At 56.3% G+C, this 26,709-nt stretch overlaps 1 protein-coding gene and 1 long non-coding RNA gene across 4 annotated transcripts; one reads left to right on the forward strand and one right to left on the reverse strand.

The window, feature by feature from the left end:
- Positions 1–939: 939 nt before the first annotated feature.
- Positions 940–26,019, forward strand: TP73 (tumor protein p73). 3 transcript variants are annotated; one of them, XM_057418150.1, is made up of 14 exons: positions 940–1,065; positions 4,062–4,157; positions 4,535–4,658; positions 9,704–9,949; positions 20,417–20,603; positions 20,675–20,790; positions 21,177–21,286; positions 21,719–21,861; positions 22,296–22,384; positions 22,650–22,774; positions 22,970–23,124; positions 23,199–23,331; positions 24,161–24,254; positions 25,679–26,019. In XM_057418150.1, the coding sequence occupies exons 2-14, from the start codon at positions 4,099–4,101 to the stop codon at positions 25,997–25,999; spliced, it is 1,902 nt and encodes a 633-aa protein (XP_057274133.1). In that variant the 5' UTR covers positions 940–1,065; positions 4,062–4,098; the 3' UTR covers positions 26,000–26,019. The 3 variants fall into 3 exon arrangements, with proteins under 3 accessions (XP_057274133.1, XP_057274122.1, XP_057274142.1); XM_057418139.1 differs by lacking the exon at positions 940–1,065 and adding an exon at positions 3,404–3,533; XM_057418159.1 differs by lacking the exons at positions 940–1,065; positions 24,161–24,254 and adding an exon at positions 3,404–3,533 and having other exon boundaries at positions 25,679–25,833.
- Positions 13,780–18,897, reverse strand: LOC130603986 (uncharacterized). Its single transcript, XR_008973335.1, has 3 exons — positions 18,714–18,897; positions 15,008–15,147; positions 13,780–14,262 (listed from the first exon to the last, which is right to left on the reverse strand). It is a non-coding gene; the product is annotated as an uncharacterized LOC130603986 (long non-coding RNA).
- Positions 26,020–26,709: the final 690 nt, after the last annotated feature.

Consider the following 26,709-nt stretch of genomic DNA (forward strand, 5'->3'; position numbering starts at 1 on the left):
GGTAGCTGGATTGGAAGTAATAAAGAAGTAAAGGTTTGGGGAGGGGGGGGGGGGCATTCTCCTTTAGGGGGTACAGACACGGTCATTAAAAAATAAACTTTGGGTCAGAGCAAGTGTTTGACTCTTGTTTTCATTATGGATCATGTATTTGGGGCCCCAAAACTGGTTACAGCAGCTCTGATGTATTTAGGGGCTGGTAGATCATAGAATCATAGAACAGTTTGGGTCGGAAGGGACCTTAAAGCTCCTCCAGCTCCAACCCCTGCCACGGGCAGGACCCCTTCCACTGGAGCAGCTTGCTCCAAGCCCCTGTGTCCAACCTGGCCTTGAGCACTGCCAGGGATGGGGCAGCCACAGCTTCTCTGGGCACCCTGTGCCAGCGCCTCAGCACCCTCACAGGGAAGAGCTTCTGCCTAAGAGCTCATCTCGGGCTCCCCTCTATCTTCTGAGTATGCCCAACGCACATAACTAGAGTCTCATTACTGATGGGTCTTGATCAGAAACACTCAATCTTCATCCGCTGCCACTCTATGCGTATCTTGTCAGGCCAGTTTTCCCACAGTGTGGTGGGACCTTGCTGATCCCCCGACCGGGCTGCCCCGGTCCTCCGAGAGCCCAGTGCTGACGAGCCGGTCACGTTGACCAGCACAGGCACAGAACCAGCTCAGCCCATCAGTGTGGCGAGAGGAAGAGCCTCCTTCGGGGTCAGCCCACATCGAGTCTCCTTCCCCGCTCCTTCGCTGCTAAAGCCCAGCCTCGGGCGCAGTGCTGCGGGGGGCTGCCGGAGCCCCGACAGCCGGAGTCACTTTGGTGACCAGCTTAATTCCCGGGCACGCTTGGCTGAGCATTCCCCACCCCCTTGCAACTGCCTCCTACTCCAGGAAGGAGCGCGCAAGCTTTTGCCTCACTTTTCACATAGCTTTCAGCAGCTCCAATGTCATTGCCTAGGCGACCAGGACGCTACTTGATTGTAGGGCAGTAAATAACATAGATCCTCAATCCCAGGCTGCTCTTGCCCGCGGGAGACCTCCAGGGGAACTCGAAGCGCTTGGGGAGCCAGAGCAGGTAGGAGGAAAAACGTGACAAAAGGGAATCCCTTGCTGTTTGTGTGCGGGAGTTACTCGGCACGACCCTCTCGAGTGTTGCTAATGCAACTGGAAGATGATTTGTGGCTGCGTTGCTTTGTAGGCTAGTTCTGCGGTATTAAAGTGTTGTGGGAAGTTTGTTCCCAAGTGCCTTAGATCTGGGGTTAAAGCATTTGTGGAGTAAAAATGGGCCATGGGAATGGGAAAGGCAGAGGTGGGGATGGGTATGACAGGATGCTGAGTTGGGTCCTTCCACATGGCTGATGCTCAGTGGCAGGCAGGGAGGATGGCTTGGCTGGTTTCGCCTCCTGCCCATCAATGAGTCTGATTGAGTTGTTTTGTATCAAAAATCCTGCTCTCTCCTTGGAAAGAAAATTGACAGGAAACTGCTGGATCCCAAAGAGGGCTCCTGACATCCAAGCGTGCTGCACTGCAGGGAAACTTGCTCATTCTCGGTTGCTTTTACAAGCCTTGCTTTGCAGTGGGAATTCAACAATGAATGAGCGATAGCACAGGGTAGTGTTGGCACCTCAGGAGTTTGCAAACATGAAGTTATTTGCTGTGGGCTGGAGGAACCGGATGGGTCTCCTTGTGTGGAGGAGATGAGAAGGTCCAGGAGCCAGTGCACAGCCATCACGCAATACACAGCAGCTCGGTGTGGGAGTTGGGAATGGCTCTCACAAGTCATCTTCTTCTCTTAGGATGGGCAAGAGTCTTTAAGAATTAGGCATAGCCTCATTATACAGGGTCTATGCATTTATCTCCCTTTAAGGTGGCTGCAAAATGCTGTCACATTTTGTTGCTGGTTGTTAGAGTGGCAGGATAGTGGTGAATAGGTTATTGTCAGGTGAAATGGGAAGGGACAGTTCTAGGTGCCTAAAATTGAGGCTTAAAGTTAATAGTGAGAGCAAAGATGCTCTTCCTAGAGAGCACAGAAACTGAGCTCCAGGCATCGCTCTCAGCAAGGCTGTAACCCCCACATCACGCCTGTGGTACCTTCACCTTCTTATAGTGATGCAAAAAGGGAGTCAGTTTATACTAATTCTAAGAATATTTTCAGACTCTGTGGTCAAACCCGTGGGTTGAATGAACCTGTGGTTGAATATATGTGAGCTCATCTGCTCTGCTCCCCCAGAGAGCTGTTCTCCCATCTCTGGAACCAGTGGGAATTCAAAGGGAAGTTCCTGGACACACCTGCAGCCCCCATAGTGGCAGCCCCTGCCCGGGTGCTAAGCCCCATGGAGCAGAGGTGGCGGACTGCCTGTCCCCAGGCTTTGTCTTACTACTCCCAGCCGGGTTTTCCTATGTGCAACTTCCCTGCAATGCTCTGACCAGCAACAGAGGGAAGCAGCAACCCAGGGAATGCTGGAGCTGCATTGGGAAGCCGGTGGATAGCGGCTCTCCCAATGAAACCAAGCGAGATCACGCCAGCAGCCTGCAATAAAGCCGGTGTGCATCCTGCTGCAGGCAGCTGTCCCCATGCAGCCACGCCGAGCACCCTTTCCTCAAAGAGAGCTTCACTTTAAGAAGCAGCTTTTGGTCTCTGGAGGTGTCGAATCCTCCTGGTGTGGGTTTGCCTTGAGCTCTGTGGCAGAAGTCGGGGTGATAACTCCAACCTGGCACTGGGAAGCTGGTGACATCAGGGAGCTGACACAGTTATGGCAGAGGGGAAGAGCCTCCAAATGGATCCGAGGGGCTTGAAGAGGCTGGGGCTGCTGTGGAGCTCTGCCACTGCTGCTGTGTTTAGCCCCGGGTTAGTCACTGTAGGCACTGGGGAGGTAATTACACCCAGGCCATCTAGCACTGCTTCTTTAGCAATGTGGAAATAGGCTCTTCCCAGTCACCTTTAATTCAGCTGTGCCACAGGGTCTCCCTCCTCTCCTTCTCATCCTTCTGCTGGACATCCCCATAGGAGTGATTTCCCAGTTTCCCTGGATGTGAATGCCTCCTTCCTTCCCTGCGTAACAGGACTCTAACCAGCACCTTCTTTTAGGGTAAATTACAGTCATTGGCACCTTGGGGAACCCTGTTTGAAAGCCTTTTGTGACTCTGTCAGCCCAGACACCCATCTGCCAGGCTGGCATCCTCGCGGCGAGATGCTTTCCCAGGATGTGCGATGACCACGGCAGCAGGGCTGTGCTTTAACATCGACAGCCCGAGCTTCTCTTTGTCCCGTGGCTTTCAGAGCTGGAGCGTGCTGCGACACTGGCCTGGCTTTGCAAGCGCCGCTGGTGCTTTGAAAGTGAAAGGGAACCTCCAAAACGCCCTTAAAATAGTCAGATCTTTTTTCCTTTCGACAAGGAGGGCGGCTGCGTGGTTAGAGCTGGTGTCACCCATCGTGACCACGCAGCCGGGGCGGTGCGGAGCTGCTCTGTGCCGAAGGGAAAGGCCTGGCTCCTTCCTGAAGCTCCTGCTGCCTTGGGGCAGGGAAAGCAGCATGGAAGCAGGGTAAGGCCACCCGCAGGCAGCTCTAGGCTTTTCCTTTTCCCACAGCGGATGTGCAGGTCCTTTCTCTGTCGCACATGGGACGGGGAGGGGTGGGAGGACACCAGGCTTTCACTGGTAGCTATTTCAGCCCCTGTGGCCACCCGGTCCCCGTCTGACTCAGAAGGACCCGAGCACCACTCAGGCAGAAAGCGCTGCCCTCGTGCTCGGCGGCTCGAGCCCCGCGAGCAGGAAGTCCTCAGGCTTTCACTATTAGATGTCGGGACGGAGTTGAAAGGAGGTGCTCACGCTGGCCTGGGGAAGAGGAGCAGCCTCAGAGTGCACATCCACGTCAGCCGGGGCAGGGGAGAGGTCCCGCTGCTCCCAGGGAGCGGGTAAGGGAGGAGGAGGAGGATGGTTGCGTGGTGGGGCAGAGGAAGGCAGCGCAGGGTCAAGATGGCTCCGAGCCATGTGCGAGGTGGGAAGCTCCTGCCCGTGCGGACGTGAGGCGGCACGCTCAGCTCTAACCTCGCTGTGTCTCCTTGCTCCTAGAGTGGTTTATCCTCTGTCAGACTCCCCCTCCGGGAAGATGTCCCAGTCCTCGCCCGCTGATGAAGGCACAACGTTTGAGCACCTCTGGAGCACGCTGTAAGTGATGGCCGATGGTTTGCCTTGAGGTGTATTGGGAGCAGAAGTGGCCTTGGCTCTGCAATCCGTGTCAGTACATATCGTTACTGTAGCCCGAGGTGAGACGGGTGTCTTTATCATGCTCCACTTTCCCCATTCATCTTTGCACACTGAGAATTTTGCTCCCCAACTCTGATCTCCATGCTCAGACCGTTCCGTTTGCCGGAGCACTGGTGATGACAGGCAGCTCAAATTCCATGGAGCATGTATGTCCTGAAAGCAGCGGATGGAGGAGAAGTTGGGAAGGGGCCGAGGGCCGAGGGAACGGCAGGCTGCTGGTGGTGGTGTGGGCTGTGCTGGTGAGCCAAGGGCTGACTGTGCCATTCCCTCTTCTGCAGGGAGCCAGACAGCACCTACTTTGACCTCCCTCCATCCAACCACGCCAGCAGCAATGAGGTCTCCAACCGCACGGAGGTCACGATGGATGTCTTCCAGATGAGGAGCATGAATGACTCGGTCATGGTGAGTGTGCTCAGGCTGCACGAGAGGGAGAAGCATCAAGCAAGCTGGATTTCCCCGCAGTGGGCTGGGGGCTCTGGGGTAGGAAGTGGGATGTTGCTGGTTCATAAACCACACACAAGCAGTACAGTTGCAGCGCTGCTGGTGGTGGTGCACGGCTGATAACCTGTGACTGCAGCTGGATGATGCAGGGGGCAAACAGTGGTTACTTGTGAAGAGATAAGACAGCTGCATGCAGCAGCAGGGGCTCCGTGCTACAATGGCAGTGAAGCTTTGGTACCTTGGGAGCAAGGGTACCCTGTGAAGCTTGGGACAGGAGGGGAGTGTGACTCACTCTGGTACAAACATGCTGCGCAGTGAAAGCCATTTGCAAGTGGAGCTGCTGGAGGGGCATTTGTGCTCCCGACACCCAGCTCTGCTCCCACCGTCATCCCCTTCCCTGCTGGGAATCTGGTGGGCCTCCCTCTGAGGCAGAGGGTTTGACAAGCGCAGCGGGCGCGTGAGACTCCCAGGTCACTCGCTGTGTTCAGTGCCGGGAGCAGCGCTGCCTCCCGGGAGCATCCCTGAAGCGGCTCCGGCCGTTGGCTGCATCTCCCTCCAGAAGGGCTCCTTTTCCCTCCTCTCCAGCTTTGCATCCCCTCCCCCAGTCCCTTTTCCCTCGCTTTCCACTCGTTTTCCCTCCCTTTCCCTGGCTTTGCCTGCAGGGGCAGGAGCCTGGCAGCGGGATCAGGTGGAGGTGGTGGTGCTAATTGGGAGCTGCCCCTCGCTGAGCTTGCTCCTGCTGCAACCACAGTGAGCCCAGGCCAGCACTGGCCTCGCAGGGCGCTGAGCACAGGCAGCTCCTGATCCTTGTTAGGGATAATGAGCCATAGAAAACGTTTACACCGGCCCCGTGGTGTTCCCGGTGGAGCCTTGTTCAGCTCTCGCTGGCTGACACGTGTGGAAAGAAAAGCAGAGATAACGGGATGCCACCTGCCTGAAAGGAAGGCAGGACACGGGAGCTGTGGTGGGGGCTCCGTGCGGTGAGCCCGCTGCTCCCGGTGGCAATGAGCACATCACCCAAATGCTCCAAGAGCTGCCCTGTGTGATGCTCCCTGCATGGGCACTGCCTTGCTCCTGAAAGCCTACTTCAGGGTCCTGCAGGAGGAGATGCTGTAATTAAAGATGGGAACAGTTCCTCAGCCACCCTTTTGCTTAGAGATGCCAACTACAGAGCTGGTAGTTTGTGCAGAGCTTTATGTATGACACTGCTGTGGACCTCCTTGTATGTGGGTGATGTACGCTGGTTCCACCTTCCAGATATGCCACTCAACTCAGGTCTGGATGAAGGGAACACTGTTCCCCGTCTGCCTCGAGCTGGAAGGAAATCTGTCTGGTCACTCCATCTATCTTTATCCATCCATCCATCCATCCATCCATCCATCCATCCATCCATATATCTATCCGTATCTGTCTAGATATCTATCTAAACATCTATCCCTATGTACCCATATCTATCCTTACCTATCCCTATCTAAACATCTAAATAGGGATAGCTCCGTATCTCTGAGATATGGAGCTGTCTTAGAGTCACTGCATCATCTGGTCAATGCAAATGCAGCCGACTCCGTCTGTTGGTAACAGGCTCTGGCAAAATGGGTTTCCAGGCCAGCTCAGCTGGAAGCAGCTTTCCAGCCAGGAGTCAGGTTGGATGCTGGAGCTGGACCCCCGCTCTCCCTGCAGTGGGAATGGTTGGTATCGCCCGGTCCATCACTGGGCAAGCTGGGGCCTGCCCTGTGCTTTAATGAATAGTCATGAGGGACAGAAGGGGTGGGCCCCGTTTTGTTGTTGGATGCAGCTAGTTGACAGAACTAAGGGAGATGAAAAAGGCAAAAGAGCCTACAGTTGGCTGCACTCGGGTGGCCAGCGCAGCATCCCTGGCACTGCCGCTCCGGCCCTGCTCCGGCGCTCCCTCCTTCCGCCTGCCTTCCTGCCCCGACCCCATGACTCCCGTGGCAGGACGCTTCCCAGCGCCCCGTGAGCCCCGAGACAACTAAAATGCTGTACGTTAGCGACCCGATGCAGCATTACACCACGGTAGGTGCTCCTTGTTGTTAATGGGGTTTCTCTTGCTTTATTGGAATCACCCTGTGCCGAGTGCAGGCTCCAGCTGGGATGCACCAAGGGCTTGTCCTGGTGCGAGCCTTTCCCCATCCCATGGCTGTCATGAATAATGAGCTGTATCCCTGTGGGATGCTGCAGCTCTGGTGGCTTGGTCGGGTTCCTCTCTTGCTTTGCCCAGGATGGTGCTTGCAGAGCCCAAGGCGTGATTTCAAGCTCCAGTGTGAAGGGATGCAGGCTCCTTCACTGCAGACAGGAGCAGCATCAGCCTGAGCATCCACTCAAGGAGTGCCCTTGCACCACAAGCACCAGTTTGTCTTTCACTGGGGACCTCCTGGGCCAAGCCATCAGCATTATTGTGGCCCTAGGCGGGCTTTCTGCCCTGCTTTGGAGCCTTTGGGAGGCAGAGGAAACGGTACCTGTGCTGCGGGCGATCCGATTTCAGCCCTGTCCTCCAGCGCTGAGGTTGCTTTCCCAGGCAGGAGGGTTTGAGTCTGCTCTCTGGCATTATGGAAGTTAGATACGGGCAGAGACACAGCTGGAGGTAGAACAGAGCAGTGCTGTGCTTCCTGACCAGGAATTCCGTCATTCCTCCTGTTTGTCCTATGTCTGTTGGTCCGAAGCACCGGGATCATTTCGCAGGGTAGTGCTGTGCTTGGGATGTTGTTGCTGCAGCCATGTGAACGTTTATCTGCGTGTGTGGATGAGCATACCTGTGTGGATGTGTATTCACAGACACTCAAGCCCTGCGTTGGGTTTGCTGACACAGACACACGAACACTCTCACTTTCCCTTTCTCTTTTAGGGGACTGTTTCCAAAATGTAGTCAATTTTTCAAACAATCCTGTTGTTTTTCCTGCACCTGCCTGGGCAGGTCTGTGCCGGTGGATTTCCAAAGCCCGGGATTAGGGACATTGGTCCTTGCTTTATGGTGGTGAGGATCCCGGCTGGGGTGGCCAGCCCGACTTGTCGAGGAGATGCTCTGAGTCTTGTATCTCCTTCATGCACGAAGTGGTCACCGTTTTTCCCAAGGGAAGGCTCCCATACAGAGGTTGGGATGCTCTTGGATATACGAGGATGGTGCTGCAGGTCCCCTGGTTTGCTCATCCTGTGCAGAGCATTTACCCTCTGTTTGGTTCATTCCTAACACAGGCACATGGCAGGGCACAGGGTGTGTGTGCAGCCAGGTCCCCGCAGCCCTTCCCTGCTCCTAGGAGAACAAACCAGCTCGATTGGGATACTCTGGGGTTATCTAGGCTGTGGATCAACCCCAGTGAGCAGCAAGCCCTTTTCCCATTGCTGTTCTCTCCCTGCTCCATGCCTGAGCTTCTCTTCCCGAGGATGACTTGGCTGCAGCTTCCCAGCTGGACAACAAGGGATTTCCATGGGTGTTTTGAACACCCATTTTGCCAGAGTTTCTCACCTGGGATTGTGGATAGTTTGAATGGGGGGGCTTGTTTTCAGCTGGGTTATTTATAGGGCGGCGAGAAGGAAAAGAGGGGTTTACGCACATATTTTAGGGGAGAAGATGGCTGTATCTGTGTAAGAACAAGCCGGATCTTGCTCAGCATTCCTCCGGTTAGTCACAGGCTCCAACGACCTTGGGAGAGATGCAGACAACAGGAGAGCTTCCCTGCAGAAGGCTGAGTGCCTTTAAACCATCAGACATCGCAGACGGTTGGGTGAGGTTGGGATCCCAAGTTAAAACACGTCTCTTGATTCCTGAGCCGTGAGCCCTTCGCGGGGGAAGGCAGGTGGCAGAGTGGGATGGCCGGCCCCAAACCGCCCCCCTGGAGCGCTCGGATCCCGGAGCTGCCAGTGCTGGGTGCTGCGGGGAGAGGGAATGACGAGGATCAGTGCAGTGGCCACTGCACGTGGTCATTGCAGAGCCCAGGCTGCATGGGTCTGCTTGGAAATGCTGCAGATTTTGGGGGGAAACCCATCCCTATTGCTCTGAGAAACAATTACATTTGTGATTTTGGGGTTTTATAGTAATTTATTTCCCTACTATAGAAAAAAGAAGTGGTTTTTTTTTTTTAGTTTGATTGAGGAGAGATTCAGGCTGCTTGAGCCATGCGGCTCTTGAGAGAGCACTTTAGCTTAGGCTGTGCCTGCAGGTAAAACTGCTGCCACTTTACTGGAAGACTCTGACAGTGACTGTTCAGAAGGGGAATAGGAAAACTAAATAGCAAAAGGTCAGGATTTAGCCCAGCAGGTCTGGAATAAGAGCCAGAACCAGCCCAAAGAGGCACGTTTGCCGAGTGACCTGCCTGCATCGCAGCTACTTTGTAGGTTTGAGGTTTTCCCCAAATTAGACCTGCCTGGGTGGAAGCTGCTGACAGCAAACATCCCATGTGGGGAGCATCACCCAAACCACCATTCAGAGCCGGCTCTGCAGAGGGAAACGCTTCCAGAGGTGCCCTGTGTGTGCACATGCGACACGGGAATGCACGCGGGAGGTGGATGGAGGCAGCTCCTGCCTCAGTTGGTCGCAGTGGGAATGATGCCTCATCCAGGGTGGGCGGTCATCCTCCTCCTCATCCTCCCTGACCCTCGCTGCTGGGATGGCAGCACCCATCCTGTGTGCAGGACGCAGGACGGGGCCATCTCTCCCACCCCGCATCCGCGGGACATCTCCCACAGCATCCCTGCCTGGTCCCCTATGGCAGAACCCATGCTAGAGCCCGGGAATCTCAGCTCCTCGCTGCCTCCCATGAGGATGGAGCGAGTGGAAGGGGATGGTTTAAGCTTATCGAGGTCACCCCTCGCACAAGTGGTGACCTGTCCAAAGCCCCAAGCGACCCTTAGGGGTGTTCCACCGGGCTCCCGCACTGTCCCTTTAAGGAGGCTGTAACAGGACACCCGGAGCGCAGCACCGTGGTGAGGTTCCATGTCTCAAACTGGCTGGTGTTTTCTTTTTTCCCTCCTCCCCTTTTCCCTTCCTCCAGTCCCAGTTCAATTTGCTGAACAACAGCATGGATCAGAGCATCGGCAGCAGAGCAGCCTCCACCAGCCCCTACAGCTCCGAGCACACCTCCAATGTCCCAACGCATTCGCCCTACTCGCAGCCCAGCTCTACCTTCGACGCCATGTCCCCAGCTCCCGTCATCCCCTCCAACACTGACTACCCTGGTCCCCACCACTTTGAGGTGACCTTCCAGCAATCCAGCACCGCCAAGTCGGCCACCTGGACAGTAAGTTGTTGCATGTCTTCTTGCCTTCGCTAGGGAGATGCTTGCCATGCCCCCAGCGTTTTCAGCTCGCACACAACTGAATGTCTTGGTGGTGATTTGCAGTGGGATGCAGAGGGTTTGGTTGCATGGGGTGGATGCAGGATGCAGCCACTGTCCAGTGGGGACCTCACTTGCACGGGCTCCCCTGGAAAGCAAAAGGTGCAGTTAGCATCAGTGCTTGCTTTCAGCGATGCTCTCCAAAAGGGCTGTGAACAGCGGTTTGAATGTAACTTTTCTCACAGCAATTCCCTAAACTGAAGGTGAACATCCCTGAAAATCATAAAGTGGGAGAATCCCGGGGAAATACCTGCCTCGTTCTCATGGTGCTTCCCTACCGCTGTCAGAGGCGCGGCAGTGGGTGAGAGGGAGCTTTGCTCGCAACCACTGTCACCAATCTCAGCTTTGCCGTAAATTGTTGCTTGTCATTTACAATCCTTTTTCCTCTCGTGTCAGAAGAGTGACTTAACCCCTGCGAGTCGTGGCACAGTGACTGTAGGTGTTTAATCACGGAGGGATCGCTGCCCGGCGCCGCGACCGGCGCGCAGCAGCGCGGTCCTCGGGAGCAGGGCTGGTCCCCGTCCGTGCAGTCCCCTGCACATCAGGGACACAGGATCCGGGCAGAATGAACGGGGACTGCTTTGCTTTTTGTGGTCCTAAACTCACATCCCGGCTCCTGACTCAGGGGTTTCCGCCGGGGCTGTGGTTTGACACTATCATGAATCAAGCAGAGGGGACCAGGAGAGATAGATGAGCCCGGGGGGTGCTGGCGGCTTGGACTTTGGAAGCTGATGTGTTGAATTGCCAAGATGGTCCTTGCCGCGGCAGACAGAAAGTGTCCCTGGATGATTTCATGCTGGCAGATCCCGGGCTGCGCCTGCTGGGTGCTGCTCTGCTCACTGCTGCCGGCGCAGCACAGGGGGCTGCCCGGTGTCATGGAGAGGGTGCAGGGGGGACAGGCTATGGCGGTGGGTCTGTGACAACCGCAGGCAGGCAGAGTGGGCAAGGCAGCAGGGAGCTGAGGTCTGAATGCAGCCCAGTCCCTGGCTGGGACAGCAGAGCAGGTTCCCGGTGTCCAAGGCTGGAGCATCACGGCTTCACTGCTGAGTTGTGCTGACCCGGCGGCTGGGACCAGCTCTGTGATTAAACACTACTTGTCCTCATAGGAGCGGTTGTCCTCACTCTTTTCCTCTGTCTTTCCTTGAAGATGCTGCTAAAGGATGCATTTCTTAAGGTATTTAGTAAATAGGTGCTCAGGGTCGGATGTGATTCCAGCCCAATTCCATCCTTACCAGGGGTAACTCACTTCAGGTAACAGTGAAGCTGCACAGGACCTGTCAAGGGAAAGGAGGCATTCATGTGCCACAAAAACAGCCAAATGGAAACTGAACCCACAAAGTCTTGTCTCAGTTCTCCCTGGGTAGAAGCAGGAGGACTGGAAAGGGTCTAATGTGAGATTGCCACTGTTTCCAGCTACTGGCACTGGGGAGATGGCTACGGGATGGAGCAGACACAGCTATGGGCAGGACACCCTCAGACAGCGAGACAGGGGGTACCCACACGTGTCAAAAGACATAGAGAACACCTACTAAAGGTATGCTCTGTGCTCACTGTAATTACCAGTAGGGAAATACCCTTCTCTCCTGCCAGATGATGCTTGTTGCAGCTGCAGGGAGCAAACTGAACAAGCCACTAAGGTCTTTCTGGGCAGTTATCCCCCGAAGAGCAGAGGGTTGTGCCCCAGAGGCAGGTTTAATGCTTGGCAAAGCAGGCAGAGATGTGTAGACCCTGCACTGCAAGGCAGGGCTGATGGAACGTCCCCCAGGAGAGGGCTGCCTGCAGGACTGGCACCATTCAGCCCGCATGTCACTGCAGTGGAGCTGAGCCTTGTGAACAGACGTGGGTCAGCAGCATCTTGCACCTTGAAGAGTACAGGGGATGTTTCGCTTGCAAAAGGAATTCCTGCAGGAGTGCTGATGGTGCAGAGCGCCCGGCTCACCATGTAAAGAGTGGTCCTGCTCGGTGACAGCCAGATTCACTGCATGTCCTCCTGGCTGAGGGCTGCCACAGCCATGCAGCTGCATGTTCTGTGCTGGAAGATGGGCTGCTGCCTTTCTCCTGATCACCTTGAGCTCTGCACTGTCACTGCCATGCTTGGAAGCCTGTCCTGGTTAAATGGAGAAAGGAATTCAGCAGGAAACCATCTGTTCTGTATTGCCAGTCCATGTACAAACGATGATGTACCTACGCAGTGTGATTCCACAGAAGCGACGTGTAGCAGCGTACAAGTAAGACTAGGAAAGCTGTTGGGAAATGCAGGCACTTGGGAAGGAGAGTTAAGTGTGCGGTGAGTAAGGCTGGGGCCAGCAACATCTGACAGCTCAGGGATGCTGCAGCCACGGGTATCAGAATTAACCATCTCGGTGTGCTGAAGGACACGCATGGTTTCATTCAACACTTTGGAAGAATCCAGGCTGACTCCTCATCCATAGCTGGGGAAGCCTCACAGCTCTTGAACAAGATTAACTGCACCGAGCGATGCGCACCAGGACCATTGAAGTGTTGAACAGGGATTCAATGACGCCACCCAGCCAAGCAGCAGCGGGAGCCCTTCACCCTGAGGAAGACCCTGCCAGCCCGGCAGCTCCAAAGGCCTCCTGCAGTCTGGGATTGGATCATGGAGAATCAGCCAAGGAGCGGACAGCTGGAGCAGAGGCAATGCCCAGCCAAACAGTTTGGTGCGGGTCGTCAAATGACTTGGCATCAGCTTTGGTGGATGGAAGCGAGTAGCCCAATAGACTGCTGGTTTTGAAGGGTCCTGACCAAATCCCTCTGGGAAACACAGCGTTATCCATTCTCCCATGCTGAGGGAAGGAGGCTTATGGCCAGAGACCATCAGGAGATGAGCTGGCTGCATGGTGGCTCGCTCTGCAGCGCCTGGGCAGGGGGAACTGAGCATCATGGAGCTCCCTGCCCTCCCATGCACATGCAGCTCTCGTGTCCATGCTCCAAACCCTCTGCTGCCAAAACAGAAAAGGTCTGGGAGGGAGATCCAAGGAAGATGAAAGATTTGGAGCAGATGAAGGGTGATACCAGAAACATTCTGCGTGAAAGGTCTCCATGAGAAGAGTAAGGGTGGCTCGATCGCAGCCTGCAGGAGATGGTTTCTGATAGCAGGCAGCTCTTTAATCTAATAGCAGAAAGCATAATGAGATCCAGTGCTTGGAAGCTGAAGCCAGGCAAATTCAGACTAGAAACAAGGTGGAATTTTTTTAGCAGGGAGGATAATTAACCATAGGCACAATTTACCAAGGAATGCAGCGAATTCTCCAACTCCTGAAGTATTCAAATGAAGAGCCCGCATATCTCGCAAAAGATAAGCTGTACTTCAGGCAGACTCTGCAGGCTCCATGCAAAACGAGTAGGCAGGGACCAGCAGTGTAGGGAATGGAACCAGAGGATCATCATCTGTTCTCTGTAGCCTTACACCACTGAGTTTCTACATTAGGAAATAGGAAAATGGAGAAGAGGTGAAGCTTTCGGACAGGGCTTTGGGGTCACATCACCCGAACCGGGTCTGCCCTTGCAGAGATGGGTGACATCCCGACTCCGAGCACCTCACGTTATCCCGAATCCTGACCCAAAGCAGCAGCGCTGCAGGAAGCCCCCCCCCCGGCCGCCTCCACCTCCCTGCTCCTTTTTAATGGCCCCTTCACCAGCAGAGAGCCACGGGCAGGAAATGCTGACAATAAGGTTTTCCCTGTGGGTTGGAGGCCGTGCTCCGGCGGGAGGGAGGACCGGGAGCTGCGGCGCGGCAAGACGGGGCACGCCGGCATCTGCCGGTCTGCTGGGAGCTCGCAGGACTCCCGGGTCCCCGGAGCTGCCCGTGCACGCTGGAGCTGCGAGCCCAGCCCGGCTGCTTCCTCGCGGGCAGCCCCTGGCCACGCCGGCCAGCTGGTAACTGATGGGTAATTAGGACTGTTCGCAAGTGGGGTGCGCGGCGCATCCCGGCGCCCTCCCCTCTAAGAGGCTCTCGGTGTGCCAGAGCCGGCAGAAGCGTTAATGGGGTCTTTGGCCTCCCGTGGCCTGGCTGAAAAAGGATGTGGGGAATGGAGCCCCCCGCGTGGGGCAGCTGCCCGGGCTCGCACAGAGACCCTGGGGCTGGGGGGAGAGGGACAAACCTCTGAGCTGAGCAGACAGGGGGTCCATGAAGCCAGGGATAAGCATAGAGGGGTCCCCATCCAGGGTTCTGCCTGCTGCTTGTGGGAGCAAATAGCCTGCAATGGAAAGGATGGAGAGGTTCAGAGAGGAGGTGAGGTGCTCCCGCTGCAATGGAGCACCCATCACCCACAGCAAACCAGTCACCCACAGCAAACCAATCACCCACAGCATCCCAGTGCTTGGCCAGTGGGAAACTGTCATGCTGAGCTGGGTCCAGCAGCTCCACTGATCTTGCAGCTGGAGTGTGGGTACTGGGGGAGCTGAAATGCTTTGTCTGATGCAAACTGAATGAGGAAGGTGGGAATAACTGGTGTGGCAGGAGGTAGGTTCTCCCTTGGTCACTTGTTGGGGTAAAGGGGGTTGTAAACAGGAAGGCAAGACCTTTAGCAGCACCTACAGAAAACAAGCCCCTCTCTCTGGCACTTTACCGTGTTTTAGGGAGGTCCCCATCCAACAGCAGCAGGCTGGGGATGAGCAGGGGGATGCGTAGTGCGGCACAGAGCCACAAACATCTTTGGTTGCACCCTGGTGGCTGGGCAGAAGAGCGTGGCTGTTTTGGTGTGCCAGGAGTAGGAAAGCAGCCTCAGCATCAGCGCGCTCCAGGCCCATTGAAGCCAGCCCACTGGAGGCTTTCCACCAGCTTTCACAGGGCGTGGATGAGGCTCCGGGAGCTCCAGACACAATGGAATTAAGGAAAAAAAAAGGCAAAGGAATTCGGTGTGCGATGTTCCAACACGATCCCGCTATCAGCTCCACTATCTCGAACGTTTATGGTATGCACAGGTCAAGGGAACGACTTACTGGCAACTGCTGCTCCAGTGGGAAGGCAGCGCTCTCCTGCAGGAGAAGTGGGAGAGGATGTACCAGGGAAATGGGGCTGCTCTGGCCGGCTCCTCTCCACTTGGATCCACACCATGCAGGGGATGTAGGGACTGAGGGACCTGCTGGAGGGACTGAGATAGTGAATAGGCTGCAGGAGGAAATACATATCTGTGCTATCACAAGTAACAGCCCCACCAAGGCTTTTGGGAGGAGATGTGGCTGCATCCCATGCCACACATTCCTGGGAAGTCTAAAGGATGGGGAGAGACGGATGCTGCATGTGCCCCCTGCAAACCACGCTCTCTGCCTGTGCCCACTGCAGGCAGGGCTGTAAAGAAGCAGAAGCAGCTCCCTGCTGCTTGCCAGGGATGCTGCGGGTGGTGCTGATCTCCCCCAGGTCCAGGTCTTGCCATTGTGGCTTTTGTATTTAGTTTCCCAAGCCCAACTCAGCCTCTTCTTCCCTCCCAGCTTGCTCCCTGTATCCAATCTTGATAACGCAGCACAGAATAACTGCCTTGCTGGATGAGAGGGACCTCCAGCACCGGCTTGGTCAGAGGACCCGAGTATCCAGACACACAGAAGGAGTCAGACTTACTAGAAGAGATTAAACCAAGCTCCGCGTGTGCCAGCGCTGGCTGGTTGCTCGGTGACTAAGAACGGCTGGGATCCTGGCTGGCAGTTATTGTAAGGATGTGCACACCGGGGAAGGAAGGGAGAGCACTCCTTTGGGGGTGAGCAAAGGGATTGTAATTAGCAGTAATAGCACGATAATAAAGGTAGAAGAATGTAGGCTGGAGCACACAAGGCTTCTCTTGCTGTGTCTGCTCCAGTGGCAGCCCCAAGGCATCACTGGTGGCCCCACTGTGTTACCTGCAGGTGGCACCCAAGTTGTCACCACCATGGTGCAGGCACTGCCAACATTGGGCAGCCAGGGTTGGGGCATCCCTTAGAGCTGCTCTGGAGCAGCATCTCTGCTGCCCAGCCCCTCACATGGCTCAGGCAGCACCGCATGCTCTTGGGCATCAGTGATGCTCTGGCTGTGCTCTCGTAGTAAAGGAGGCACAGAGGAGCTTTGGGAAGAATTTCCAGCTCAGTGAGAAGTTCCAGAGGCCGGTGATTAAAAACTGGTTATTAAAGAGAAATTAGAGAGAAGAAAGGCCGAGCTGTGCAGCCGGCATGTCTTCAGGATCTGTCGTAACAGATTCGTCCGAGCCGGTTAACGGTATTTGCGGTTTGCAAGATGCTACATGTCTGAGTGAGATGACAGACACGTTATTATCACCTCTCGGCTCCGATCTGTCCGAACCTGTCCCAGGATGCAGCTCCGCAGCTGCTTGCTGGGGAGCGCAAGGAAATTAGCAGCCGGAGGCAGCACTTTTCTTCTCTCTCTCTTGCCAGGCTAGTGGCTTTATTGGGATCCATTGACTGCAGTCCTGGACACGTCTTGAGTAGAGCTAATGAGGAGACTGGAATGTAGGAGAGGAGGAGGAGGCTGGTAGGGAGGAGGGGGGAGGATTTGTGGAAAAAGTAATTGTTGAGCAAATCATTTCCTTCAAGAGGGAAAGGAGGACTTGGCTGCGGCCCTCCCGGAGCAGGCAAGTCTGGACGCCTCAGTGTCAACAGTTGAAGATAAATAAGATTTTATCAGCTCCGAATCTGTTGGGACACATCCTCGTAGCGGTTCTGCTGCCCAGGGAGGGCTGGGGGAGATGGACGTTGCCAGTCGGTCTTCCCACACGGAAGATTCGGGTTGTGAGGCTGTCAGCATCCATAGGGAAAACCCATGGCTATGGGTCCATAGTGCAGTGGCCTCTTTTGGAGCGGGTGCTAAGGGTGCATCACAGCTCGCATCAGCCATCGTGAATCATTGTGGGGCATCGGCGCATTTGGATCTTGTGATGTGTGAAGCCCTTCCTTGGATGCAGCAGTGGCAGTGCAGGATTACCTTGGCAAGCCCCTGCAGTGCCCGGTTGCACCACGGGCTCTGTCTCCCATCTGGGTTTATTTCCCATTACTGGTGCAGCGCGGTCTCTGTCTCACCCAAGTAGTAGCTGCATTTCAAACACAGAGGTGAAAGAAACCCCATCTAAAGACACTTTGGGGTACCACATCCCTAGAGAAACAGAGGTTGATGCTGATTTACTGCTGGTGTTTAAACAATCTGGCTTTTCCAGTTATTCCTAGCGCTCTGGACTTGCACTGCAGGACAGATCACAGGAGCAGGGAAGGGACAGTGATGGAGCTGGTGTTCTTTCACCCCAGCAGATGAGGGCTGGCGCTGAAAGCTGCCCAACTACAGAGAAACCCAGGGGAACAAATGTGCTGCAAGTTTATGTGGGCTTCAGGCAGATTGCGCAGTGCTGTTACTGCTCTTTGACACAGACCCAGCACCCACAAGCCACACGAGCAATGAACCTGTTGTGCTCTGCAAACGGGCATTAACAGACGCTCTCTGGCTTTTTCTACGGGCAGAGATGACCTTGGCAATAACGTAACTGGGGCACAGATGCTAACGGCCCAAAGGGTAGAGCAGGACCTGAAAATACAGGCAGGAGGTGCCCAGGGCAGAACGTAGCCAAGCTCTTCTGTAGGTGTGAAAGAAGTCCTGGGGCTGAGGTCTGGATGTGCTGATGCCCCAGCGCTGGGAAGTGTTCATGTGCAGCTGGTTTTAAGAGGTCAGCTCATCCAAACACCATGGAACAGGCAGGATACGAGTGAGCAGCCTGCAAAGCATCAGTAAAGCACGTTGTGCAGCACAGCACTGCTCAGGGATGCTCACATGGAGGGGGGTTAGGAATACAGATAAGCACGTAGGAGCAGAGGCTCTCTGCCCAGTGCCCGAGCAGGCCATGCGTTTTGCTGTCCCCTATGGAAAGCATACGCTGCCAATGGCTTTTCCTTGGCTGGGGATGCTGAGCCTCCTCCTGGGATCCTGAGAACATCCTGCTTGGTGGCCATGGACAGGCTGGGTCCACGGGACCAGGAGCACTGCCGCACAGGGCACAGCCCTGACTTTGCTCGCCCAAGTTATCAGCACCGAGTTCCTTAAAAGAATCGTTTGTTATTGTGGAAGGATCTTTGAAGGCAATCCCGGAGCTGTTAAGACACGATAAGGTTATCAGTGGAGGCATGCCTGCGTTGAGCGGCAGCCTTTCCCCCTGCGGGGCAATCGCTCTGCTATTTAACAGAGATTTATCCATGTCATAACATGGTATAATGAGAGAATTTGTTACCAAAGAACTTGCCATAATGCACCTCTGCTCTTCCAGAGCAGTTAGATTTCCCAGGCATGTCGAGGGCTGCCCGGGAATGTCTACATGAAAGGATCCTTTGACAGGAGTTGTCAGTATTTTAACACCTGGCAAGGAAGAGCCCCCCTCCGAATAACCCTTGTTTTGCCATGTGGGCTCCTCAAACGAGGGTGTTCAGCCCCCGTTGCGCTGTGGGTGAGCAGCTTACCTGGGCCATGGCCGAGATCTTCCTTCCTCCAGCCAGGCAGAGGGGAGCAACTGCCTCCCAAGCAGAGCCCGTGCTTCCAGCTCCAGCACAGTCCTCTTGGAGATGCAGGATGGTGCCCAGGAACCCAACCTGGCCATGGAGTCATCAGGTTCCAAGGCAAAACACGGGTATTTCAGTTAATGGCGATGTTTCTAAGCATCCCTTCTCCCTGGGCAAGTCCACATACCTCCCACGCTGAGGGTGATTTCTTGCTGCCAGATTGAGCTTCTTGTATAGCTCCTGATTGCAGCCTCTAATGACCACAGCATCTTCCTGCCCTCTCTAGTGCTGGGCAGGCTCTGCCCACTGCCTTATCCCTCTGGGAGGCAATACCAGCATTTGACCACCCTCACTGCTGCAGTTTGCCTTGGCAGAAGCTTCTCCCCTTATATCCTCCCTACAGAGACCACCTGGAAATGGTTTATCTCGTTTCCCCCTTCAGCTGCTCCCCGGGGGTGGGGAGCTCATCCACACCTGCAGGCTCCATGGGAGCCTACAGCAAGGGCAGTGAGGCCAGGAGGCACAGCTCCCTCCTGCCGGCTGGGCTCGGGGCATTGGGAAGACAAGGGATGCACCACTGTGTCAGCCCCACAGCACCCTCCCGGTGCGGCGCTGAGCCCTGCTTCAGCATCCCCTGACCCCAAAGAGGGGGGCAGCAGGAGCCTCGCTGTCCCCTGCCCACCTGTATTCGGGTGGCTCGGGACAAGCGTTAACATCCCAGCAGTACCCTGCACGGTGGTATTTTTTTGGCAGCGGGCATCTCGTTGTGGGGATGAGATAAAATCCTTTGAGCAGGAACATGCCCTGCCATGCAGGGACTGGCTTCTCCCTGTGCGGCAGGGGTGGGCTCCTGTATAGCAAACACATTCCTTGCGAGATGGAAAACAGTGTGGCACCGGCGAGGTGGAAGGGAATCGCACAGCCCCACACCTGGGCGCTGACACACGGGGTTCCTGGAGCTGAGGGACAGGCTCTGCATTCCCCAGCTCTGGAAGCAGGGAGGGTTGGAACGGGCAGGAACCACAGTGTCCCCTTTGCGGCAGCCGCACAGCATCACCTCATGGCCAGGACAATCCCTGCCCGGGCCACACGTGCTCCATAGAACTGAACTCCCAGGCCGTGCACCGTGAGCTGCAGTCCTGTTATTGCCATTAAGCACGAACCCCTCAGGCTGTGGTGCGTTGGTGCCCTCGGTGATCCCAACCCTTGGCTCAGCCAGGACTCGTGTGTGATAATAGACTCAGCGTGATGCTTCCAGTGATGTCTGAAGGGGGTTTATGCTGATTTGCAGCAAGGCTTCCTCCAAGTCTCAGCGGAGTGACTGCTCTGCTCTGCCAGAGCGCTTGGGCTGGCTGGGAACCCCTTCCTGCAGCTCCCAGCCCTTGACAGGGAAAGCAGACACGATGCAGCATGGGCAAATACGGTCACATTTAAGTATTTCCAGGGGAAACCCGAATACTGATCCTAGAGAACAGTTATCATGAAGAAAGGCTGAACTTGCTTTGGTCACCATGCCCTATGACTGCAGCAGCAGTTTGCAGTGCTGAGATCCATCATGGAGCCACTGGGGTGATTCTGTGCGTCGGCACCTAGAGCAGCCTTGCCCTGGCACGGTCCCATTCCTAGGAAGGGGGTTTATAACCCTGATTTTAATGTGCCATGTTCATGCTTCACATGGAGCAGTGAGGAAGCAGGAGGTGGGTGGGAGAGGAGAAGAAGGGCTGGAAATGCCTCTCGGTGCAGTGGGACCATCATCTGGAGGCGGACGTGAGCCCCGTGCAGGGAGGAAAGAGAAGGGAGCAGCCGAGGAAGCCGGGGGCAGGCAGGGGAGCATCCACCACCCCATCGAGCCCAGTGCCGCTCGCCCCATGGGCATCTCTTCTTCTGCAGTACTCCCCCCTGCTGAAGAAACTCTACTGCCAGATCGCCAAGACATGTCCCATCCAGATCAAGGTGTCCTCGCCGCCACCGCCGGGCACCATCATCCGGGCCATGCCCATCTACAAGAAGGCAGAGCACGTCACCGAGGTGGTGAAGCGCTGCCCCAACCACGAGCTCGGCCGCGACTTCAATGATGGTGAGCGCGGCTCTGCCCCTGCGCCGGCACCGGCGCTGCCACGGCCCCTAACACGGAGCTTTGCCTTGCAGGCCAGGCAGCCCCCGCCAGCCACCTCATCCGCGTGGAAGGCAACAACCTCTCCCAGTACGTGGATGACCCCGTGACGGGAAGGCAGAGCGTGATGGTGCCCTATGAGCCTCCACAGGTACCTGCCACCAGGGGATGGGGGGGCAGGACCAGCCCCTGCCTCCAGCTGGGATGCTGCTGGTGCTGAGGGTGAAGCTGCTGGTGCTGGGGCTGCTGGGTGGGAGCATCTCACTTGTCCGTGCCCATTTGAGGCCACCCCTGCCTGCCTCCCAAACCATCTGCAGCTCCCAGCCATGGGAAGCATCCGAGAGCATCCCATCCCTGGGAAGTGGGGTGCAAAGAGAGATTCCCCCCCCAGTTCTGCCCTTGGGGGCCTCAGGAACCCTGCAGCCCCTGCACAGTCCCATCTTCTCTCTGGCTTCCCCCAGTGAGGGGCCAGACCCACACCGGGGGTTCCCTCCCTGCGTCCCCATCACTCAGTGCCTGCTTTCCCCTCCCGGGCAGGTGGGGACCGAGTTCACCACCATCCTGTACAACTTCATGTGCAACAGCAGCTGCGTGGGAGGGATGAACAGGAGGCCCATCCTCATCATCATCACCCTGGAGACACGAGAGTGAGTGGCTGTCGGAGCAGGGACGGGCATCCCTCACTGCTGTGGGAGGGCTGGAAACCCTCGGGATGAATCCCCCCCTCCAGGGAGCAACCTCAGGGGAAGGGGATGTGGCAGCCCCAGCACACAGCAGGTAGGAAAAGGGCTGGTACAGAGGGACTGGGGACCAGGCACAGAGGGACTGGGGACCAGGCACAAAGGGACCAGGAACCCAGGCCAGCATCAGCTTTTCTGGCTGCAGCTGGAACCTTCCTCTGGCCAAGGAGCCCGCTGCTGCTGCAGGGCAGCACCCTGGGGATCCATTGCTCCCTGAGCAATCCATTCACACGGAGGGATGGGCAGACCCTGGTTTCCGAGCTGGACCATGATGCGCTGGATGCGCTGTGGTGCACTTCCCAAGCAGAAGCAGGGTCACTGATTCCCCTCTCCTCCCAGCGGCCAGGTCCTAGGGAGGAGATCCTTCGAGGGCCGGATCTGTGCCTGCCCGGGCAGGGACCGCAAGGCTGATGAGGACCATTACCGGGAGCAGCAAGCCCTGAATGAGAGCGCAGCCAAGAACGGCAGCACCAACAAGCGCAGTGAGTCCCTTGCTGGAGAGGGAGGGGGGCTCAGGGAGCTGCTGTGCTGCAGCCCAGGCTCCTGCCAGCACCCACACCCCTTTGTTACTCACATGATGCTTCTGCTTCAACCCCTTTCCCATCCCAAAAATCACTGCGCTCCAGAAGCTTGGGCTCAAGACAACACCCAGCCACAACGCTTTGACCTTCTCGACTAAATCTAAAGTCTCACAACCAGGACCCCCTCCCTCCTGCCCCCAGTGCAAAGCTGTTTGTGCAGGGCTTTCATGTCCCAGAGTATTTGTTCATCATTATCACTACCCAAGGGACATCACCAATGCCAGAACCCAGGTGAACAGCAGCATCCCGCATGGCTCTGGGTGCTGTCCAGATGTGCCAGCTGTGCGCTGCCTCCCAAGGACAGCAAGCCAATGCTTTTCCTCTCTCCTTTCCAGCGTTCAAGCAGAGCCCTCAGGGCATCCCAGCACTAGGGGCTGGCATTAAGAAGCGACGGCACGGGGAGGAAGAGATGTATTATGTGCCTGTAAGTGTTGGTGAGCTGTGCTGGTTTAGAGCTCGGCTTGGATGGGTGGTGAGAAACACCTTGGGGATGTGATGTGGGGAAGGATGGGGATCCTGAGGCACAGGTGATGAGAACAGGGGCAAAAGCATCCATGAATCCATGTGCGAGGCAGTCCCAAATAGCCCCTGGGCACAGAGATGTGGTTGGGTGGAAATAAGGGTCCATGGGGAAGGCTGCTGGGAGGGGTGGGAGCAAGGCGAATCCCTGGGCTTGTTCCGTCCTGCAGGTGCGAGGCCGGGAGAACTTCGAGATCCTGATGAAGATAAAGGAGAGCCTGGAGCTGGTGGAGCTGGTCCCGCAGCAGTTGGTTGACTCCTACCGGCAGCAGCAGCAGCAGCTCCTGCAGAGGCAGTGAGTACCAGACCCTCACTCGTGGCACTGAACCCCCCCCATGGGTGCTGAGCGCTCTGATCGGTGCCTGCAGCCTCAGCAGGGGGTTCCGATCGCCTCTGGGATCATTAGGGTTGGAAAGGGCCCTTTGGAGGTGATGAAGGATGGGGCAGGGCGGCTGCAGGGACCAATCCACCGCTTGGTTCCCACACACAGGACCCAGCTGCAGCCCCCGTCCTCCTACGGCCCCGTCCTTTCACCCATGAACAAGGTCCACGGCGGAGGCATCAACAAGCTGCCCTCGGTGAACCAGCTGGTGGGGCAGCCCGCACAGCACGGCTCCGGCTCCGCGCCCGGCCTCGCACCCATGGGTAAGAGCCTCACCCCACTGCGGCACCACGGGAGCCCCTCACCGTGATGTCTAACGGGTGGTTGTTGTGCCCAGGACCCGGAATGCTGAACAGTCACCCCATGCAGCCCAATGGAGAGATGAATGGGGGCCACGCATCCCAGTCCATGGTGTCTGGATCACACTGCACCCCCCCGCCGCCCTACAACCCTGACCCCAGCCTCGTCAGGTAGGGGAGGCAGCCGGTGCCCTGTCTGTCTTGTCCTCTGATGTTTCTTGCTGTTGTCCCTCCCTCTAACCTTTGGATCTGTGTAGTAACTGGTCAACTGGCCACTGGTCCCAACAGAGAAATCACTGCTCAGGAAACCACGTAGACCATTCTGAGCCCAGAAAGCAAAGCCCAGCTACTGAGCAGTTAGGAAGCCCTATTGCCATCACATACCCCTATCTAGCAAAGCCATCCCTGCTTAATTAAATTTAATTACAATTTAATTACAATTTAATACAAAAATTAAAGGCACCTGAATGAGGCTCTTTTCCTGCACACCAAACTGGCCCACAGCTTTGGGAACTCCCCCCTTCCCCTTCCTTACCAGCAATGCCTGGAAACAGCTCCACGTGGCTTCTTCCCATCAGGAGCACATCAGCAGGCCTGCAGCCGCTTCTTAGTGTGTCGGTCTTCAAACAGACCATGGGTGTTCCGCCGGACGCCCTGCTGGAGCCAGGGATGCTGCATGGGCAGGGTAACCAGAGGTGCACGGTGTGATGACACCGCCTCGCTGCCCAAAGCCAAGCCCCAGCCTCCCTCCCAGCAGCTCCATCTCGCCTGAGTCATTCCAAGGACGTTACTGAGCTGAAACCTGATGATCAGGAGGAAAACGTGGGGAGCCTTAGGATCGAACACAACCCCATGCTTCACTCTGATGGTGGTGGCAGCTGAGGGGACCCCCGGGACGGCAGCAGGACCAGTCTGCCACCGCAGCGCTGCCTGGGAGCACAGCTTCTATTGCACTGCTCAGGAGTTAACGCCACTTTTGTCTTCCAACTGTTTTCTGCAGTTTTTTAACAGGATTGGGGTGTCCAAACTGCATCGACTATTTCACCTCCCAGGGCTTACAGAACATTTACCACCTGCAGAACCTATCCATAGAGGTAAATGCTTCGGGGAGATCTGTTCTTACCACTTGTTTCTATCGGCTGCTGGTCTGAAACCCCTTTGAAAGGAAAGGGAGACCTGGGCACCAATGTGCTCACAGCTTTTGTGCCCCGGATTTATCCCTTCCAGTTACACATCCTTTGGGTTTAGTGGTAGCTCAGTCCTTGGGAGCAGCCACAATTGGTCTTCACCATCAGAAGCAAGAAAGGTCCCCAGAGCAGAGCCCAGGTAGATCTGCCCCTAACTCAAAAGAAGGCTGAGGTGCTCAGCACAAAGCCCATGGAGCCAGTGGGAACACCTGCGTTTTAAATCTGATCCAATCCTGCATCTTCCCCTGCTCATCTTTAAGTCAAGAGGGGCTGAAATAAGGGAGTCAAGCCCAGGGCATCTGTATGATGGGAGCTCTGGAATGAAATAGCCCAGGTCAGGCAAAAGCTGCTATGAAAATAGCAATGGGATGCTAAAGGTGCCTGAGCTCGCACAGCCTCAGCCTCTTGGTGCTGACAGCCCCATCAGGGCAACAAGAAGGGAAAAACCCTAAGAACCTGAAACCCCCTGAGCCACAGCAAGCCCCATAAACCCAGCACTGGTGTTTGGGCTGGAACAAAGCTCCTGCCCCATCCCATTTGCCCCCAGGAGCAGGCAGAGCGAGCGATGGGACATGAGGCCATACAAGACACAATGATTTTCCATTAGTAGCTGGGGCCAGTGGTGTGACCTTAGCCTGGTTTGGGACCATTCTCTGAACTAACCCCATGGAGTCTGTGAGCTGTGCAAGGAAACGCCGGGTACGGCCAGAGCGTGTGTGCGAGTCGGTGTGTGTAGTTACTAATCACATACTCACTGTCTCCTGCAGTTAACGCTCCCGAGTCTCTGTGTTTGGCATTAACCTGATCTCTGGCAGCTCTTTGCTCTGACCGTGCTCGTTCTGGTGCAGGGCCTGAGGCTATGGACCTGGCTTGGCTTTACGAGCTCAGCCCATGGCCTCGTAAGCACTGGCTGCTAACTCTGTGTTGGGGCATGACCTGGGCAGGGGCTGCTCCAGCCTCCTGGTCCAGGATCAGAGGAGAATCAAACCTGTGTGAGCAGGCATGAGGATGCTTCACATCCTGCTCTGCAGCCTGGTCCGAAGGAGAGGTCCCGTCCCTCCCATTTCACATCGCTTTGATGTGAAGCCAGCCCCGATGCAAAGATTGTGTTGGAGTACCTGGGCCATGGCCACCGGTTACATGAGAAATCGCCTCTGGGGGGATGTGCCATGGGCTTGTCATGACCACAGGGCGTCCAGCCCCACCACCACGGGCACTGGGGGCACTGCGACCACACACCCCAATAAGCACAAGCTGGGGTGTCCGGGCCCCACTCCCATTGGTGCAGCCCCACGTCTCGGAGCTGTGCCTCAGCGCCGCTGTCCTTGCAGGACCTCGGAGCACTGAAGATCCCGGAGCAGTACCGCATGGTCATCTGGCGAGGGCTGCAGGAGCTCAAGCAGAGCCACGACTACGGCGCGCAGCAGCTCCTGCGCTCCAGCAGCAACGCCTCCACCATCTCCATCGGCAGCTCGGGGGAGCTGCAGCGGCAGCGGGTGATGGAGGCCGTGCACTTCCGCGTGCGCCACACCATCACCATCCCCAACCGCGGCGCTGCCGACGACTGGGCAGACTTCGGCTTCGACCTCCCCGACTGCAAATCCCGCAAACAGTCCATAAAGGAGGAATTCACGGAGGGGGAGATCAACTGAGGGGCTCCCGTGAGCCAGAGACCCGGGGCGGGGGGGATGAACCCCGCTGTGAAAGACATTTTCAGCCTTGGGTGGCTGGAGCAGTGTGACGGTGGTGTCTGGAGGGGGACTGCAGCCCTGTGCCACAGCACGGCCCCAGGCGGTGCTGGCTTCGGGGGACGTGATGAGGAGGGCGGCTGACGCCGTCGCAGGATGGAGCACGGAGAGCAGGCACCGTGGCTCTTACCGGAGCAGCCCCACGGTGGTGGATGCGGCGTTGCTGTCCTCTTTGGAAGACCGGTCTTTGGCACCGCCTGCCCCCGTCCTGTGCTCTCTGTGGTGTCCAGAACTGAGAGGCTGTCACTGCTGTACACGGACTCAGCCCTGCCCCGTCCCGTGCTCTGCACACTCGCCAGCGGGACGCACCCGCTCTGCTTCCCCGACGGACTGCCAGGAAGTCCCCATCCCCTTCAGTTCTTGTAGAGCCAAACCTGTTTGTTCCCCCACGTGTTCATGTACTTAACTATTGGTGTATATAAACAGAAGCGATTGTACATACGTATCCTCATCGTGCTCTAAGGAGAAAAGATTTATTTTCATGTAAGCTATAAAAATTGATACTTACTCCTGAGACACTCGAGCGTCAAGTAAATTAATTCCATGTTCTAGCATGTAAACATGCAGAAGATTGTGTCTCCGGCCTCATCTATTCCACAGTCAGTGTTCCCCCT

This window comes from Pezoporus wallicus, unplaced genomic scaffold (genome assembly GCF_028554395.1).
Source record: "Pezoporus wallicus isolate ANWC-B61680 ecotype Strahan unplaced genomic scaffold, APGP_CSIRO_Pwel_v1 contig_13766, whole genome shotgun sequence".
In the NCBI taxonomy this organism is placed as follows: domain Eukaryota; kingdom Metazoa; phylum Chordata; class Aves; order Psittaciformes; family Psittacidae; genus Pezoporus; species Pezoporus wallicus.

Excerpts from the sequence above, each read along its gene's own strand:
- TP73 (XM_057418139.1), top strand. Across the intron at positions 9,950-20,416 it reads CCAAGTCGGCCACCTGGACA|TACTCCCCCCTGCTGAAGAA; the intron begins GTAAGTTGTTGC and ends CTTCTTCTGCAG. Across the intron at positions 23,332-24,160 it reads CCTGACCCCAGCCTCGTCAG|TTTTTTAACAGGATTGGGGT; the intron begins GTAGGGGAGGCA and ends TGTTTTCTGCAG.